We start from the raw sequence: 18845 nt of genomic DNA on the forward strand, positions 1-18845 counted from the left end.
AATCACTTTACAAGTTTGTAGTCCTGCAGAACACTAGGATTTGTTTTAATTTATACAGCTACCTGCTACTGTTCTTACCTGCTAAAACAGAAACATCTTTTATGAAACCAAATCTCTTCCATAGTTTCATATGCTCTTAGTCAAATTCAGGTCTCTTTGTTCTTTCTACATAACTTGGAGCACAACTCAAAAGCAATACAGACTTGAGTGTAACTGAAACAGCCCTGAAAAAATTAACTAATGAATTTTAGAGGGGGAAGAGAAGGGGAAAAGGAGGAGAATAACACATCTGCATTAAAGAATGGTGTTGGGAGGAATAACCTTGATGTGACTTAGAAAGGAGTAACTGATTTGTCTGTCATCCCAAGCTCATCAAACATGCTGCAATGACAGCTTTTATATGCCATCATTTAGAGTGGAGCTAGTGATATCAGATTGGCCACTCGTCATAGGCAGCAGAGCAACTCTCATTTCTAGAAATCTACCTGACTAAAATTTGCTTCTTCAGAAGCTCAGCAGTATGACAATCCAGAAGAGTTTTAATGAGGAAATGATAAACTTTATTCCGGGTTTCTTGGGTCCAGCTAGAATTTCCAAATTTTCAATCTCGACACCAGCACTGTCCAGTGCTGAATGTGGGCATGTTGCATCGTGCTGCCTTTCCTTTAAGGGACTTTCCAGCCTTCAGCAAAAGAACCAAAGTTAAGACAAAAGCAAAGTGAGGATAAACATCATTGTCTTGTAGTCCATACAGGTAAATGAGCCTCAGTGGGGAAGATGAGTGGCCCTACAGATCAAATGTAATGCGTTCCTAATCATCTGCTGAAGGAAACACCAGTTTGTTAAAAAACAAACCAAAAAAGCATCTGAATCCAGGGAAGTTGGAACTTGTTCTTTTCACTATCTAACAATGAAAGATCACACTCAGGTGTGTTGTTTTTTTTTTTTTGTTTAAGCAGCTGGTAGGTGAGAATTGCTTTTTTTCCTTGGGATACTGGCATAGGAAATTGGTTTCAGTGCATCAGAGCAAGAAAAAGCTGTTAAGCTTGCTGTACCATACTTCAGAAAACTCCAAGGAGATCTACTGATATTCAAGGATGCAGCCTCTGAGAGGCCTGTGGTGATCTTGTGCATTATAGCGTTTGTCCTTGAAGCACAGACCATGCGCTGTATTTGCAAGGCCCAGAATGCTTATTGAAGAGGGAAAAGCAAGGCTATTGTATGGTGAAAATAAAACAGTGTGGGTTAGGCTTTTTGGTAATAAATGATGGTTTGATTTTGTTTTCCTCTGCAGAAGCAGGAAGAAATTTTCAAATCAGCGCATTGTGTGCTTAACTTGAGAGCATGAGTAGATCAGTAGAAAAGCAGATCAAAGGAGATGTAGTAATTCTCGGCATATGTGTGTGCCTGCATGCCCAAAGGGAATTCTCTTAGTTGTTTTACCAGCTGCCCTAATATAAATTAAAATTAAAACATGATCCTACTAAATTGTAAGAGTGTGTACACGATTGGTATAAAAACTTTGAAGGCAATGTGATGATACGAAACTAAGATTAGGAATTCTGCAGTCATTCATTTACTCCAGCCAAGCTACCTTTTATCTGTTTCTTCTCGTTGGGAAGATGTAATAGCATTGCTTCCTGAAGCATCGGGCTGTCAGTGCCAGCTGTTGGCTGTTGTGGGTTGATGTCTTCCAATGTCTCTGGGTTGTTATTTTTGCTCTGCTATTGTTGCGTTCCTGTCCAGTCTCACCTCCCAGCAACTGGCTGGGTAGTGCTGGGAGAGGACAGTTCACATGTGAAAGAGCAAACAGGGGCTGCTGAGACTGAGCCTTTGATTTTTGTTTTGTTTGTTTCCTTCAACTCTGCTTTTAGAGCTGGTGTGCACAGCTGAAATTGCTGCCTTCGGTAATTGTTCCTGGAAGGATACTGTGGTTATTATTTTAATTGATGCCATTTTCAGTGCCAGAAAACAAAATTGGCTGTGGACATGGTCTGAGCTAGAAGGAACTAAGGAGGCCAGAAGTATTTCTGCTATCAGTGGCTTTTCTGCCTTTGCTTTGCCAACAATGAAAATACCTGTAACTGATCTGTGGGCCTTGCTTTTTGTATTATGAAAACATTTTTTAAAAGCTGTCATACTTGCAAAAAAACCTTAAGTGTACAGCTAATAATTGTGGGTTTGTGTGGGTTTAACAAATGCTGAAGTGTTTTGCCTGCTTCTCTCTTTGAGCTGGTATTTTGAGATAATATCTTCTCCATTTTCCAATAGAAGTCATTTTCTGTCACTTACCTTCTCCTAAAAAGAAAAGTTGCTTTAAAACCAACCTGTCTCCTGTCCAGAGGCCACACCACGCTACTTAGTTTGTTTACATATATTTGTCTGTCTTCACAGATGCAGACTCATCTTAACTGTCCATAACAACATATGTGCATAGATGCATCTTCTTGTGGTCTCTCTTCCCTGAAACAGGAGTTGTTTTGACTTCTAGTTAATTTTATAAGACTGACAATTTCACTGTCAGACTTGCACGGTTATTATTTAGGAAAGCTGTTGGGTGTAAAACCTGTCTTCCATTTTGGTCAAAAGACAGGGAGGTGGCTGCTGTTACATGCAGCTGATGAATCAATAGGAGCCCCCAGCCAGGGCACATACACGTTTTTTTTATGAAGTAGCTTGAGGATCTAAAGTCAGACAGACCAGAGGACTTCTCTTATGTGTTACTTGTTAATGTAAGAATGGATTGTTGATTTTGATTACAGGGTTGTACTCTAAAAGAGCACAAAAAAGTCCTGCCAGTGAAGTTAAATCTGGCCTTCATAAAAAGGGAGGTGGTGTGGGTGACATCCTAGCTAGAAGATTATGAGGGAAGATGCTGTTGCCTCCGATTTCCACTTTCCTTAAAGAGAAATAGGACTTGTATTTGCTTTTCTGATTTTTGGGAATGTCTGTGCTCAGTTGTCTTTTTTCTGATTGCTAGGCTCCATATATTGGGTATCAGAGATAATTTTTTTTGAAGGTTATTAGTTTCTCTTGTACTATGGTGGTTGTAAGGTGCTTCAGCTGAGAGTTTCTCTACCAGTGTATTGTTCAGATGTATAAAATGTGCAAGAAGTCTTAAACAGAAAATTGCTTAGTAAACTTCTAACACTTTAAAGATACTTCATTGAAGTTCTTTGATCAGATGGTATTTCTGAAATATTTTTAAAGGGTTACAGTTTGATTAAGTATACAAATGAAGTTTACATCTCAATCACAAACAGATGTTTTACATTATTAATTTTTCTTACGCTGCTCCAGTAGAGAAAAATCAGAATGAATACTGGATTATTTTCCTTCTTTGTCATATTTATGTCTCAAATTTTGTTGAGATGACTTATTCAGTTACTGGATTTTATTAATTGTAAAGTCTTAAAGAAAATACATGACTACGTAAAATAGTTCTGTACATTAATAGAGGCTATATATTTGCATGAGAAGTAAGAACTGCCTGTGGTAGCCGGGAGGTGCAAGCAAAGCTATTTTGCTTGTCCTTCGAAGCAGAAATGTGGAGTGCAGAGATTAAAACTACTCTCCTTTTTCTTCATTCCAGCTGTGCAAATGCTCTGGAATAAACAGAGCAAAATTGGTAAGAAAGGTAGTAATTTCTTGTTGCTTTAGACTGTTCTGTTTCCTGACTCCACCTCATTCCCTCAGGAGTGGGGAGGAAGCAGAAGAGGAGTTCAGATGAGTGACTCACAAGGCTTCTAGAAGTATTGTAGCTTATGTTCATGGTGATGCTGAACACTCATCTCTGTCTATATGTGGGCAACGCTTTAGTAAATATTCTAGCGAAATTATATAAAAATCTGCTTATACTGGGACATGCCTATATACTTACAGTTGTAGCTATTACAAGCAATCTTCATCTTCTGAAGAAATCCATAGATTAGGTCTTTTCCTTGCAGAGCTGATACAGATTGTTTAAAACATAATTCATAAGACTTACTTGGTTCTAATTTTTTTCATTTTTACTGGAACCTGAGAGAACAATTTCCTTCCTTTCCTAGATCCTTAATTGTTCAAAATATTAAATGAAACCAGTTGGATTGATCTCAGCCCAAAAATGACTTGGTAAATGCTGATTGGCAAGAGCGAAGTCTATATTTGGGTAGTTTTGTTGATACTGTATGTGCTTCAGTGAGGTTTTGTTGTCATCAGCAGTGCTGCTACAGTCTGCCCATCAGTTCCTAGAGAAAAGGCTAGATTATAGAAAAGGTTGCTATTTTTAGTTGATTCAGAGTTCATGTTTTTTCTGTCTGGTGTAGACATGGCTACTGTCATCCATGTTTTAACCTGCAGGTTGCATTCTTGTAATCTTTTTATATGCACCCATGAAAGACTCTTGGAACTTAATTTACTTAAAGGCAAGTAATTTGAAAATTACAATAGTTTTTATTTGCAAAAAGCTATTCCATGAACACAAAAGCTTTTTTGCTAAAATGCATATCCTCACTATTGTCCACTTAAAAATTCTTTCTGTTCACTCTTCATTGCACTCCTTAAAATTTCAGAGTTGAGTATGGGGATCTTACTTGATAGCCTCCACGATATTTAATTGTTACCAGACAGATCACCCCTCGAGTCCCAGTAGACGTGACGTTCTTTTTTCTTTTTTTGTTAGGCCATTTTCGACTCTTCCTACTAATTTAATAAGCTTTCTTATTGGATATATGTGACATTTGGAGAAGGTGGATGCTGATGACCTGCTGTCTTCAGTTATTTGTTAACATAAACTGAAAAGGGTTTTTGAGAGGTGCAGTGTTAGTTTGGGAAGAGGAGAAATTCCTCTTGAATTTGCTCTGCTTTCATTCTCTGTTACTATTACCTCTTTTCCTGCACTGAAAGGTAGTAGTCTAGATAATCTGCTGAAAAACTGTAACCTTAGTATGGTTTGTTTCAGTAGAATTGTGAACTTCAGCTTTTGGCTTTCAGTATAGCTGTTAGGTAGCATTAGAAACTTGTACTTTGCACACCAGAGGATACCTTGGATGTTTTTTTTGAAGTTGAAAGAAGAGATGATTAGAGATGTTGTTTGCGTTGAGGTGAAGGCAGTACTCTCAGTTGAAGGGGATGGAGGGGAAGATTGTTCTTTTAAGTTCATTGCAAGCAAAAGTTAAATGTTTCTAGATTTGTGTTGTCCTTTGGTTATGCAAGTAATTGCACACGCACACACATGCCTAGCATGAGTAGTTTTTTTTTGTCTGCTTACTTACATGGTTTAGATTGCTATCAAGATCGATATAATATTGACTCAGTTGTGTTGGTTGTCTTTCTAATGCAAACTGTGGCATGTTGACTTTATCTCTTTGTAATAATGTCACCATTCAAAAATATATAATGTCATGCAAGATATATTAACTTGAAAATAGTCTATATATCAATTTTATTTTAATTATATGTAAGATTTCTAGAGTACCAGAGTAGATTCAGATATTCTTAACTTTTCTGAATTTTCAGTTAACTGAATGTGAAGTCTTGTACTTTTTAAAGGTAGCTATTGCATTTCTAGCTGATTTTTTTTTTTAAGTGTATTTTGGAGCGCTAATTGCAAAGGTTAAAAAGGGACCACTTTCAGATAATTTGAACTAAATTGGGCATTATCTCTATCTGGCAACATGTCCAGTTGGCAATTCCAAAGAAGGCATATGAAACCCTTAGCATTTGCTTACTATATAAATGTACTGACTCGAAAAGTGTTCATTTACACTAAGCATACAGGCTTGGCTAGAAATCCATTATTTAACAAGTGTGTGTGTGTGTGTGTGTGTGTGTGTGTATAGTATGAAACCCAAGTGTGCATTTTGTCAGTATACTTTGCTTGTAGACTTAAAATATGATTGATTTTTTTTTAAAATTAATGTTTAGTTATGCAACTATGCTACAGTGCCTATTCCTTAGGGCATTTTTTACAAATAGCAAAGTATTTTCTAGGCTGTGGTTGCTACGTTCCTTAGCAGACAGTAGGGTGTTGCAGTAGATGGGGCTTGAGGATGTCCATGTTTTTATTTAAACTGTTTTTGCTGTGTCCAAGAACAACATGAGTCTCATATGTTTTCATGTGAATCTGTGTCGTTTCTTCTTTATAAATGGTTGAAATGCTAGAACAAAGCAGTGTAGTGTACAAACCATTGCTTTTTCATAATTAAGACCAAAAGTATGAAATTCCAAAACAACTGGACTCTACATAATGAACAGAATATACTTACAAAGATGTTTGTTAGTCATATGCTGTAAATGAGAACACTTGGGAAATTTGAATGTGAAATTTCATGGTGAATCAGAAACTGGTGCTATATTCTGCCAGGCCAGCAGTCCTGAGGAGCCCTAAGCTAAGGTACTCTTTCGTGCTTAGGAAAAGCCTTCACCTGCATGAAATGTCAGTTGTGTGTTTAGCAATTTATTATGTTGCAGTGAAGCTGTTGTAGATGTTATTTCAAAAGAGTGGTGGCACTTTTCCTGCCTGTGCCCCCCAAAGTTGGGGGCAAGGGGCTATTAATATCGAAACCATTTAATATATCGCTTAAACCTGTCTTTCACCCTGCCTGGATTCATATGTGCTTTGTTGAAGAGCTAGAAACTTGTTCACTACTGGCAAATTCTCATCTTACCAGTCACTGAAGGACATTAGAAGCGCCTTCATGCTGCACAGCAAGAACAAAAACCCTCCCTCTGTTCCTCTAACACTGAAGCTTATCCAGCAACTTTGACAGAAGCCAGTTACATAATACACCCACAAGCCAGCACCATTTAGGCAGATTCAAGCTGAAATATTTATTCAGCAAGTTGTAGGGGTTTATAGTATAATTTTATTATTATGTTATAATATTAATATTACAATTAATTTTATATCAAAATAATACTCTTTTTTTTTTTTTCAAGCTGAGGGTATGTATGTTTATCTGTACTAGTTGCAAAAAACCATGGGCTTGGTCATTAATAGCTGGCTTTTAAATACTTAATCGATTAAGAGAGATTTTACTTTCATTTAATTTTCAGAGTATTGATGTGGGGAGTATCTTGTCCTCAATGAGTTAAGCAAGGACTGTTTTGCTGCTCTGACCAGTGCCATATGAAAGCAGTTAAAATGCTGGAATTGTTTACTGCCTAAATTGTTAGTCAGCAGAGCCAGTACACCAGATTTCTTTGTGGCTTTTATTGGAAAATATTAAACAGTCGCTCTTTCTTCAGTTACAGGATTTTTACGTTTTCAGCTGCGTTAGTCACAGAACTGGCACAGACGTAACTGCAAAGACTGCCTTCCCCCCCACCCTCCCCCCCTCCCAAAAAAAAGCGCCTTTTTTTTGGTGCCAGAGGAAGTTGCACTGGGAGCAGTGGCTGGGTTCTCTGGTAAGTGTGACATGTGAGCATTACTAGGCAATTCATCCTGCCAGGCTGCAGTCGCTGCTCGCCAGGCTGCTGCTCAGTGGGAATGCTGCCGTGGCGGTGGTTTGTGCTCTGCTCCTACGGACTTTTAGTGACCGGCTCGGACATCCAGGATTTTTTTAAGCTTTGCAAGGCTATCTGCTGATTGTGTAATTTAATTTATCAAGGAAAGAAACTGATAAGCAGAAGCTCTAACTGAAGAGGAGAACCAGGTTGGCACAGTGACAGATGTTCGGGTAAAGAAGTTGGCTCAGAGAAGATGTACGGAGTCTGATTTTTTTTTTTTTTTTTTTTCCCTTTTTTTCCTCTCCCCCTCAATCTGAATGAAGACTATCATGGGAACTGCATTCACATGGTGATCAAAAGAAACACTTGAGTGATGAACTGCTTTTGCAGAAGAAGTCCAAGGCAGTAATTTGAGCTTTTGTGTGCAGTAGCTAGCTTGTTTTGCTGAAGCATTCTTCCTCAGCAGTCTTTCTGCCTAACACGTTCCCTGATGGAGAAGCCACGGCTACTGCCCGGTGAAGGAAAAATGAACGCTCTGCATTGCTTGTGTCCCTGATGGAGTAACGCCGTCTGCGTTGCTGTCGTTTGGGGAGGCTGGATTCAACCGGCAATATTATTCAAGGAGTTCATTGTCCCTGTGGTCTGACTCACCGCATGTAAATGTACTGCAGCCGTGCTGTACGTTGCAGATATTTTTCTTGCACGGGAAAGACTTATTTTCCTTTAGGCAGGTCCTGAATAACTGCTGGAAACGAGATGCATTTTTCTGGCTGGACTGTTTGACATTGAGAAAGGAAGCTGTAGAATGACAGGATGATCAGAAGGCGCGTTTATTTTCAGTCACCAGAAAGCCTGCGACGACTGATTTAAAACTGACCTTGCAGGAGTGGGTATAGCTGCGGCCATCTCTCTCGGGGCAATTGTTCCTTGTTCTGTCCTCAATAGGATGGTGTCGTGTCTTCTGCAACAATGATTTCACTGTGGGGGTAGAAGGACGCCGTGGAAGTTGTGACATTAACAAAGACAAATTTGCTTGTGAAAGGACAGCTGTGTTCGACAGCGAGTGCTGTCTGAATGGAATTGGATCTTGGGATATTTTTATCAGCTGTTCCACAGTTTCATTATTGTGGTTTCAATGCCTAGGGAAATTTTGTTTTAAAAAGAGCAACTTTTTTTCAGCATTGTCTTGAACATCTCAGGGTGTTTAAACCTGAAAAATGAAGTGTAAGGGGGGATTGGAATGTCCTTTTTTCAAATGCTAATACTCCAGTGGTAGCACTCACAAGTTTGTGAGGGCATGTGAAACAGGTGAAAGTATTTACTGTATGGTCCCTGTTGTGTTACCTGTGGTCAGGTTCCCAAAATACTGTTGCTGGTGGTTTTTTTTACTTACTTTTGCTTCCTCAAACGATCGAATGAGTCGAGTCTGTATTGTTGTTTTGGAGGAGGTGGAAGATGATTCTCCCACATTTATGTCCAAATTACCTCAGGAAAATGTATCTTTACGTCCATCACCCTCTGGAAATGTGCTGGTAAGGCATGTTGTTTGTTGGCATATTTCCTGCTTGTAACAGTCACAAATACCAATAGTAATTTTCCAAAGATTAACATAAATATGCATAATTTTGAAACAAGGCAGGGTGGTAAAAACTACCTGTACTAAAGAGAGGAGAAGCTGAAACCTAGCTGTAGAATTAATATTTGCATGGGCTTTTTCTTTTTCATGGAACTTTATTTATGGTGCAGCAATAACAGATCTCAACTCGTGTAATAGCAGAGGATTTTTAGAGGGCTTGGTAAACTGTGTTTGAAGTAAATGCTTTTTCCCTGCTGCACTCCTCATTCCTCAATGGTACATTTATGCAGTACCACTTTAGAAACTGATGTAATCATTGTATTGCAATAATATGCTGTGTTTATTTTGAGAAGTGATAGAGTTTATAGTGTACTTCGAGAAAGAGCAATGCTAAGCTAAAATAAAAAACCAGTGTAAGTCATAATCTTGATGTAACTGTTAGATTGAAGTTACCACTTTCTGGAAATGATTCAACGCTGGGGACTGTGCTTTTAGTGCTGTAAACTACTCTATTTTGTCAAGTGACTGACTTAAATCTTGATAGCATACCTCAGCAGCTTTTCTTACTTACGAAGAAATCCTGCTATATTTAGTAATAGATGTGTGTGAATGTGAATTTGTTACCATACTTATGTGATGCACTTTGCTTTCCCACTCTATCTGAACAGGTGAAAAACTTCTAGTAACTTTAGTCACTTGCTAATCTAAAAGGGGTTTCTCTGCTTATTGTATAGAATTTGCAGCATGTAACAACAGCCTTAATTTTATTATGAGGAGTTCTCTTTTCAGCTGTTATAAACTAGTCTTCTGGGCCCTTTTTAAAAATATTTAATTGACTTAAAATATGTTCATGTATTTGAGGTTTTTAAAACTCAGAATTTCTTCAATTCTAAATACTGTTGCTGGTTTCTTTATTTCACTGCCTGGGATGTTTTATTTTGTCATTGTCTTGTGTTTGTGTTATGTGTCAAAAAAAAAAATGTGTATCACTAAAAACTAAAATGGAGTTACGTTCTAAGATGTGGGGTTTTTTTCATTTCAGCCACCATTGGTTCAAGCTATATTTAATGGAGATCCTGATGAAGTTCGAGCACTGATATTTAAGAAAGAAGATGTTAATTTTCAGGTAAAACCAAACATAATTAGCTTTGCATACATTTCAGTTTTGTTTTGATATAGCTTTCTGCTGTACTGATCACTTTAAAACTTTGTTAATTCATGAGCTGTAAATTTTATTGCTTTTATCTAATAGGCAAAGTAAAGCCTATACATAGACTTAATACTGGGAAGGAGGAGTATAGCTTTGTAGTTTTGTTGATAGTAAAGACCTAATTCTATATTCCTTTCAAATGTTAGTTCTGCAGTGCTTAAGTAACTGAAAAGTTTGTTTATACAGTTGCATCAGGCTTTTTAGAAAGCTAGACTGGTGAAGTGTGATGCTATGTAGACTTTGATTCCTTTTAAATTAGATACAGCATATAGTCTACATTAGACAATTAGAAGAAAATAGTCTGGGGTTTCAGTAGGTAGGTTTTAAAATCCACTATTAAAAGGGAAGCCTGATTATTACATTAATAAGTAAAAATGAAAAATTGTGTTCATATGTCCTATTTGCAGTGCAGACACTGCAGACTTAAAAATTGTACTGAAATGAAATTGAGTTTGTTCCATTGGGTGACATTCAAGATTTGAACAGCTTGCAGTTACTGTATTTACTTTCTATTAAAATTCTAACACTCTCATTTGAAACTATGCAAGATAATATAGCATAATATCTTTATATTGATTAGAAATTACTTTGATTATTAAAGCAGGCCATCATAAACCATTTAGGGCTTAACACTATGGGTATGTATGTAGCTGTTCTTTTCCAAATGCATCAGAACAAGAGTGATGCTAAAAAGCAAAGACTAACATCTAGAGGCTACATAGTAGGCAGTGTAAGACCATGATAATTGTTTACACTTTCTTCATGAGATACGTGAACCAACAGCAAATATTTAGTTTGGTATGTGTATTTTGACATTTAAAAACATTCTGCAGAATTTATCTCTAACCAATGCCAGCTGAAGTATAAGGGAGCCCTCCCATTGTCTTGAAGAGCTTGAGTAGGACCCTGTATAAGTAAACTTGCTGTCAAATCTAAAGTTTTGTTTGATAAGGTTGGATGCTTTCAGTAGTTGTGCATGTTCTTAAGCAAGATTGTATGATGGATTATATAATATCAGAAGACTTAATCTTCTGTTTAGTTATGAGAGCATTAGCTGTGTATCCTTCCAGTCTCTTGGCATGTACACTCTGGTCACATTGCCTTTTTGGAAGAAAAAAAAAAAAAAGCTGATTAGTTTGTATTGTTTCACTTCTATTCCTCCATGTGTAAGGTTTAGCATTTATAGCTATAGTGCCTGTAAACAAAGTTTTGTTAGTATCTTCCTAAAACCTCTGCTAGATTTCAGTATGTATGTGGTATGGTTTTGGTTTTTGTTCTATCTTGTCAAAGAGTTGCCCATAAATAGCAGATATGCTTAAAAAAGAAAGTATGTAATTGTTTGATGTCTTTGAAGAGGGTTACTTCAGACTGCCAGGTAGTTACAGCAAAGAAAAATATTGTAGGTAGAATATTCAAAATCTGGAGGTTTTTACATTTTAACTTTTTTTTTTAATTCCTTTCTGTAGATAAATCTCCCTTTAACAGAATGTGTGTGCATCTTAGACTAGTAATACCTAAGGTGTGCTTAGAATCTATCCAGAACAAATACACTTTTTCACAGCCACCTTATTCAGCATAGTTGGATGCTTACAACGTATGACCACTACTTCCTACCAAGGCACTCCTAGACCTACTATAGTAATTAATATTACATTCAAATATATCCCTTGAAACACTGTTGAGACTAAATGAGCATATAAATTCTCCCATTGTTTGGTAGAAATGAAGTAAACTGCCTAGTGGATTTTTCTTTGTGTGTGTGTGTGTTTTGTACTTTTCCTTGGGTTTTTTGTTTGCTGTGTGTACTTGGCTGGACATAATATATCCCTACATAGTCTAGATCCAAAGTTGTCCCCTTAGTTACGTGTTATAAATTGGTGTGGACAGAAGGAGGGAAAAAGTGAAGAAAATGAAGTGGTTATGTATATGTCCTAATAAAGAGAAGGATCGTGCTAAACTGTTTTGACCGTTGTGGATTGTATTAGAGCAGTTGTATACATTGGATTTTTTTCCACTTCACTATCCAAGTACTTCAGTACAGTTGTTTGAATTCCAGAGTCATTCCCTCCAATGCCTCTGCAGAGCAATTTCCCCCTTTCAAGAACAACTAATTATTTTGCAGTTTGTATTCTAATAGTTGGGATTCCTTCCTTTCTCCCTTCCCCTGAGCATGGGTTGGACTCTTAACTGGAGACCTAGCAGGGTTCTGCAAATTAATTTTGCCCAGAAGTGAACTGAAGATAGAGCTATTGTAGGTCTTCATTGTGACAGTGACATTCATCTAGCAAAGTTGTTAGTGTCTTGATGAAATGTGGGTGTGTTTTTCCCTTCTGTTATGATCCAGCTTCATTTGCCTTTTTAGTTTTGGGGTATGTTAATCTTTAACATTAATTGCGATTGACTTAATACTCTTTCAAAGCTAAGTTAGTTGAGTCTATGTATTTGGCTTCCCAAAGCTGGGCTGTGGTAACTGATATTATGGTAATATCTAAAGCTTACACCCAGGTTGGGCTCTGTTAGAGCATTATTCCTAGAACAGATGATGTCTTCTACCATAGTGTATTATTTAGAAAGATTCTGAGATGCATGGCCTTTCATAACATGAGTTGCTGTGTGCAACTGTAAGATGATGTAGTGATAGCAAAAGGGCTTTTTGAGGAAGAAGATTGTTCTCTGTTCATGCCACACCAGCCTTGAGTCACAGGCTCAGTCTAGATTTAGAAAGTGTGTATTGTATTCCACTCTGCAGTTGTAATCTTGTGAAGAAAGAGCAAGTTGAATGTATCACAAGCTGCTTAAAGTGTGGTTCAAGAAGGCTTATCTTCTCTGCAAGCTGGAAGTGTGCAGCTTTTTTTATTGTCATGGTTTTTTTGGTAATTTTTCTATTGTATTGTTTGAAAGGTGAGCTCTCTTGAGGCTCCAATTAATGGAAGAAATGGAGAGGAAGGGGTTGTTTCTCCCTCCCCCCAAAAAATCTTGAGAAACTGTAGCTGCTTGTTTAATGAATCAGGCTTAAATCACACACATCACATATGTCAAGCCTGATACAATTTCTGTTATATGCATGGCTCTTGCTATGCTCTGTGTGTGTGTGTGTGTGTGTATGCGTGTGTATATATATGTTTTTAAAAACTGTTGTTATTTCTTGGTATCATCCTGAGCTTTTGAGACTCGGCAGGAAGGAAAATCTTGTGTGATAACTGACATTAAATATCTCTTTATTAGTTAATGGGGATCCTTAGCAGTTCCTGATTTGCTGATTAGATTAGTATGGCTGGTTTGAATTTCATGTACTTTTCAGCAGTTAGTTTTAGGTAACTAAATTATTTCTGCCTTTTATAAATCAGGATTTGTTTGTTTTTTAAGATTTGGAGGCCTATTACTGTTGCAAACTGTGCCATTTCTGTTTGTAACTAAAACTTTGATGATGTATATTCAGTTTAAAAGATCATGAAAATAGAATATTTCATCTCAGTTATTTGTTAAGACTATAATTCTGTGGAGGGAATACCAGCTCACCATCAAAAATGATTTAAAGGTTGCAGATCTGACTATTGAAATGATTGTTGAAAATCAGAACAATTTGTCCTAGATGTTTAGGATAATATTTCTTGCTATGAGAAGTGATACTTCACGTAACCCAATACGCAGTTTTTATAACCCGATTGCACTTGATCTTAGCCAAGGGGATAAACATCTGATCCTCTCTGGAGCTGGTGTCAGTGTACCCCTTGCTCTTCCCATGCTAAAGCCAAACAAGAACTCTCTTTGGAGGAATCCCAAAATCACACAGATCTGTCCCAACGTTCAAAAGTGCTCACTGCTCCTGTTTAAAGTAGTGATACTGACATATGTGGTAAGTGGCTTAAACATGAAACACCTGTGTCTTACTGCTTATTGTGCTTTGTGACATTCAGATAGATTTAAATTATGAAACATATTTTAAAGCTGCTTTATGTGTGAGTTGGTGGGGTTTCTTCCAACATAAAGTGAAAAAAATGGAATTCCACATACTGTACCAAGGACTATAGCAGTCAGGGTTATCTGTTATGATTTCTATTCTGGACTATTTGCCATCCAGCACAGCTCTTAATTTAATACCTCCTTTCTGTAGAAGTAACCAAAAACTAAAATAAAAGCTCACCTGTGCTACTATTTTAGGAAGAAGGGAAAACAAAACCAAACCAGAGAAACAATCAACCTTGTCTGCCTTCCCAACCCCCCACCTGTATTAGATAGCAATGAAGTGTTGCCCATAAATCCCAAGTTTTGTTCCTGGGATTGACAAGGGGTGTGATCTGGTAGCACCAAAGTGCTAGGTACAAATAGGAGGGCTAAGCGTATGTATCTGACTTTGTTATTTTGAGCAATAGGGTTGCTGCGTGGATGACTGTTGCAGTAGCAATGTGGGCTCCATTCCCAGTCCTGCCAAATGTGGGTTTGCATAACTTCTTCTTTGTGTTATTTGTGTACTAGGAGAATGTTGCTGGATGTTCTTCTAGGGTAAGATATGACATCTTATTTGATTTCCTGTCGATTTTTTTTAAGTTATCTTAGTGTGCGGGTCATTGCATATACTGAAGGAGGAGGAAAATTGGTTTGTTAGTCTAGTGACAAGTCTAGGACTTTTTATACAGCATTGAGTCTGAGTACCAGGATAATTAGATTATCAAGGGTCTCAGATATGCTAGTAATTTAGGAATGAATAGTGAAAATTAAAGAACAGTTTAAAAACCAAGAAAGATTCTTTGCGATGCTGGTGTTTATTGACAAAGTCCTAAAAAGAAGTTAAATAGAAAAATAGGCAATGAATGTATGGTCCTCCTGCCTTTCATCTTTATACTTAACCTTGTGGGTTGAACTGTGGGGTAACTGGTTTTTTTCTGCAACTTGAAAGTGCAGCATATAACAGAAAGCCTGAATTACTTGGCTGAAATACAGAACATTCTACAAAATTTAGTAGAGTTCAATGTTCTGATCATATAAATAAATTCTGTACCTATTTCATACATTAAAAGACTTTTTTCATCATTATGTGGAAAACTGCAATTGCTGTCTAATTCAGCAATTACATTGAAATATCTCTCAATGTAAGGAACCTTACCTAAGTAAATATTGTGGACTTGCTTAAAAGCAAATAAACAAAAAGCCATAATGTGTAATGCGGTAAAAATAATATTTAGGAGTTTTTTTACCTTTATGTTCATTATCTTTCTATAGCCAATTATTTTACCAATGACTAATGTGGATTATTTTGTTGTTTTTGATAAAAAGTGTGCAGGTACACAACTACACGTGTAAATTCACTTTAGTTTGACATATCTATGCCTCTAAAAACCTCTTTCTGCATTAATTGCTATGCATAAAGCGAGTTATGCCTTTTGTAATCAGTGCCTTTTGTAACTTAAGAGTCAGGTTAGTGTAAGAATCTGTTGGCTGAGACCACTGGAAGAAGTCACTCAGAACAGTTTAATATGTGATGCTTTTCAAATAGTGGTGGTTCATCTGCAACACTGTCTTTCTGTGCTTTTGGGGGTGGTTCAAGGAGGCTATTTTTAACAGGGAGTGGAAATAGTTTTGAAAACAGCGGGAAAAACTTTGACAGTTTTGAATAGAGATTTGCATAGGCCAGATGAAAGCAATGGGAAGGTAGGTGAGTCCAAATTATACTCCTTTCCACTTCAGGAATACTGTGACCATTGATCAGAAAAACGGATTGTGATGCTTTGAAATGGTTTATGATTTGGTCTACCTGGAGATGGTTGTAGGAAAATCATATTCCAGGCTAATTCATTTATAACACCTCTAGTTACTAGATAAAGCTTCTGGCAATCAGAGCAAAGCTACTGTGTGACTTTAGTATCTAAACTGGTGAAAATAAATAGTAGTTAAAAGTTAGCATAATGTAGGAAAGACTAAGCAGGAATTGTGCAGTTTTTAACTCTCCAGGCTGTGTTTCTAAGAGGTGAGAGATTACAGGTTTGCAAACTAGTCTGTCCCAGGCATGCATCGGACCCAGCATTGGTAACTATTTTGTAAGGTTCCTGCAGGCAACTATTTGCTTGAAGGACTCTTTTTTTATTGGCAGCTGGAGTTGGCAACAAAAACTTGCACTAACATATTTGGTACTGTGGAGCAGCATCTTATTGTATTTCCTGGCAGGACAGACTGTGCAGACAGCACTATTAACTTCTGATTTGCTGATTCGAATGTGAAGGAGGAATTAAAAAGGCATCAAGAAAATAGTAAAATATTCTGAAGAGCACAATTTATTTATTTTTTTACTTCAATTTAATAGTTCACAGTGTGAAGTTTTCCTTTCTTAGTTGTGGTCATTGCTAGAGAGTTTCAATCCAGCATACATTTTTCTTTTTTAAAGTATCAGTCCCTTTTTTTTTTTAATTGTGTCTTTTGCTAATTTCCAATTGCAGACGAGCATTTAATAAAGAGACACTGTAATTATTGTAACTTGAATTGTTTAGACTGACAGTATGAATGTGCAGCTGTAATAATATGTTGGAGGAGTGCACAGTTTAGACCTATTAAAAACAGTCTTAAGTTTAAGACCTCTCAAGTTGTAATATCTTGAGTCTCTAACCATAGCAAAGTATTTAGTGAAAAATGGTGACTCTTAATATCTTAATAAAGTACATAGAAATATTTGCATGTTTTCCACTATTGAGAACACTTTTTTCCTCAGAGACATTTAGGATGACCACAAATATTAGTTTCCCATCTTTTATAATGTGCTAGTTAGAGCTAGCATGATTCTTAAGATTTATAGCTTCAGGTTTTATCAATCAAATCTAGAGAAAAAAATGTTTTTAAATTGCTTGTTAATTTTCCAAATTTTTTATCTATTTAAAATTCTATTCAAGTTTGGAGTTGTTTTTTTTTCCACTAGAAAGTTTTCTACTTGATTGAACATTATTTGTGATCTGGTTTTTTTTTCCAGTTTAGAGTATAGCAAATTTTGGGAATAAGGTTACAGGTATTTGTGAGTTTGAAAGACTTCTCTGTGATGAGAACATAGGATGAGTGATAACTTAGAGTTTGGTACTAGTTATTTTAATTGTTTCATCCTTTGGATTATTAAGCACAGTGACTTGCTGTGAGTTTTTCTGCAACTAAGAACTATATATTGCAAAGACGCATATGTATGTGTATGTGTCTATATATATATGCATACAAGTTATGTATCAGTGTGTGTGTGTATATATAAAAAAATATGGTAGCTTATTTAATGCTAATGACAGTAAGCATATAATGAATTGACTGTGAGAACAGTCCTTTGAAATAACTGTAGGAGATCGGAGAGGAAATAAAATGTTCCTGTATAAACAAATATGAATAATGAGAATCCCTCCAGTAAAAAAACCACAGCTGAGAAACAGGCCTTGACTCAGTGCAGCAGCTCCTGCCTGGCAGCCTCTGCCTGGAACCCAGCTTCAGGTGCTGGAGCAGAGTCTGAGAAATCTTGTGTTGGGAAAGTGGGGGGCAGTGAGATCTCGCAGAGAGCAGGTGAAATCAGGATCAACATAAATCACAACACAAGCTGAATGTGCCTTCAGATGCTTCTACTGCTAACTATTTATTGAAAGATTTTTGTTGCCCATTATTTATTGTCTATCTCTTAGAACAGTTCTCTAATACGAATTGAGAGCGCTTTTGTAATTAGCAGCATTTTAAGTAGTTAATGGCCTTATTTAATTTGGTTTGTGTTCATTTTCCTTGAGGAAATATGTAAATAAATTTTTCATATGTGTGAGAGAGAAGAAAATAGTATATAATCTCAGAGACTAATGGTAGCACTCATCTTCTCTATCCTGTTTGCCCATGGAATTCTAATAAAATATAGCTGTAGAGCAGGAGGAAGATGTTTCTTTCTCCTTAAACTTTTGCTTGGACTTTTGTCCAGTGTGCATGTCAATGTACTTTGTATTGCTTTCTATATGTTCTAGATAGTCTCTGTACTGAGCTTTCTTAATGTTTCCACCACAAACCCCTATTTCCTGTGTGACCAGCCTAATGAAATGATGAGTCCTGAGACTCTCCTGCTTTATAAAGTGTTCACTTCATTGAAATTTCTTTACATCTGAAGAATAGCAGGAAAATTCTATGAAGACTCCTATTTTTTGGTAGAGTGTTTTGGTCCTGTGCAGACAGCAGCAGGCTCTGCCTCCTCAGAACTTACAGCCATGCATCAGTTTTAAGGAAGTGCTCAAGTATCTTTTGTACAGGAAGGTCTAGGAGTTGGTTTTTAGAAGGGCATTATGTGACTAGCACAGGCAAATGTATGTGGTGTTGTATTAACAAGATACAAAGTTAGCTTGTAAAACATCTTATCTCTAAACATGCTCAAGTTTTAATGAGGTGTTTTTAAGGGAGTAGATAGAGTTCAGTACTACCATATGGGAATGTCCAGGAGTTATTTCGGTAAGGACTTAAGTCAGTTCTTAAAAACGTGAATATTCATGTTATGTATCCGAAGGGATAAGAAAAAACTTTGCTGTAGGGAATGCAGGGAGGTTTTTCCTGTAGGAAAACTTCTACTACTAAAGGATTTCATATGAGTCTGTTTGATCCATGGATCTGAAGCCTGACTGATTCCAGAAACGGAGAACTTTG

The 18845-nt window shown here is 36.9% G+C and overlaps 1 protein-coding gene across 6 annotated transcripts in view; it reads left to right on the forward strand.

Moving 5' to 3' along the window:
• Positions 1-18845, forward strand: part of ANKRD28 (ankyrin repeat domain 28) — a 125223-nt gene that overhangs the window by 36434 nt on the left and 69944 nt on the right. For 3 of the 6 annotated variants that reach the window (XM_074861598.1, XM_074861587.1, XM_074861617.1), the window contains exon 2: positions 10050-10133. The exons of 1 other annotated variant lie outside the window; for it this stretch is intronic. In XM_074861598.1, the coding sequence (XP_074717699.1) occupies positions 10050-10133 (84 nt within the window). Of the gene's footprint in view, positions 1-7435; positions 8964-10049; positions 10134-18845 lie in introns of those variants that run through there. 2 more of the 6 variants (XM_074861626.1, XM_074861579.1) reach the window with 2 other exon arrangements.

Source organism: Strix uralensis, chromosome 1 (genome assembly GCF_047716275.1).
Source record: "Strix uralensis isolate ZFMK-TIS-50842 chromosome 1, bStrUra1, whole genome shotgun sequence".
NCBI classification, from domain to species: Eukaryota; Metazoa; Chordata; class Aves; order Strigiformes; family Strigidae; genus Strix; species Strix uralensis.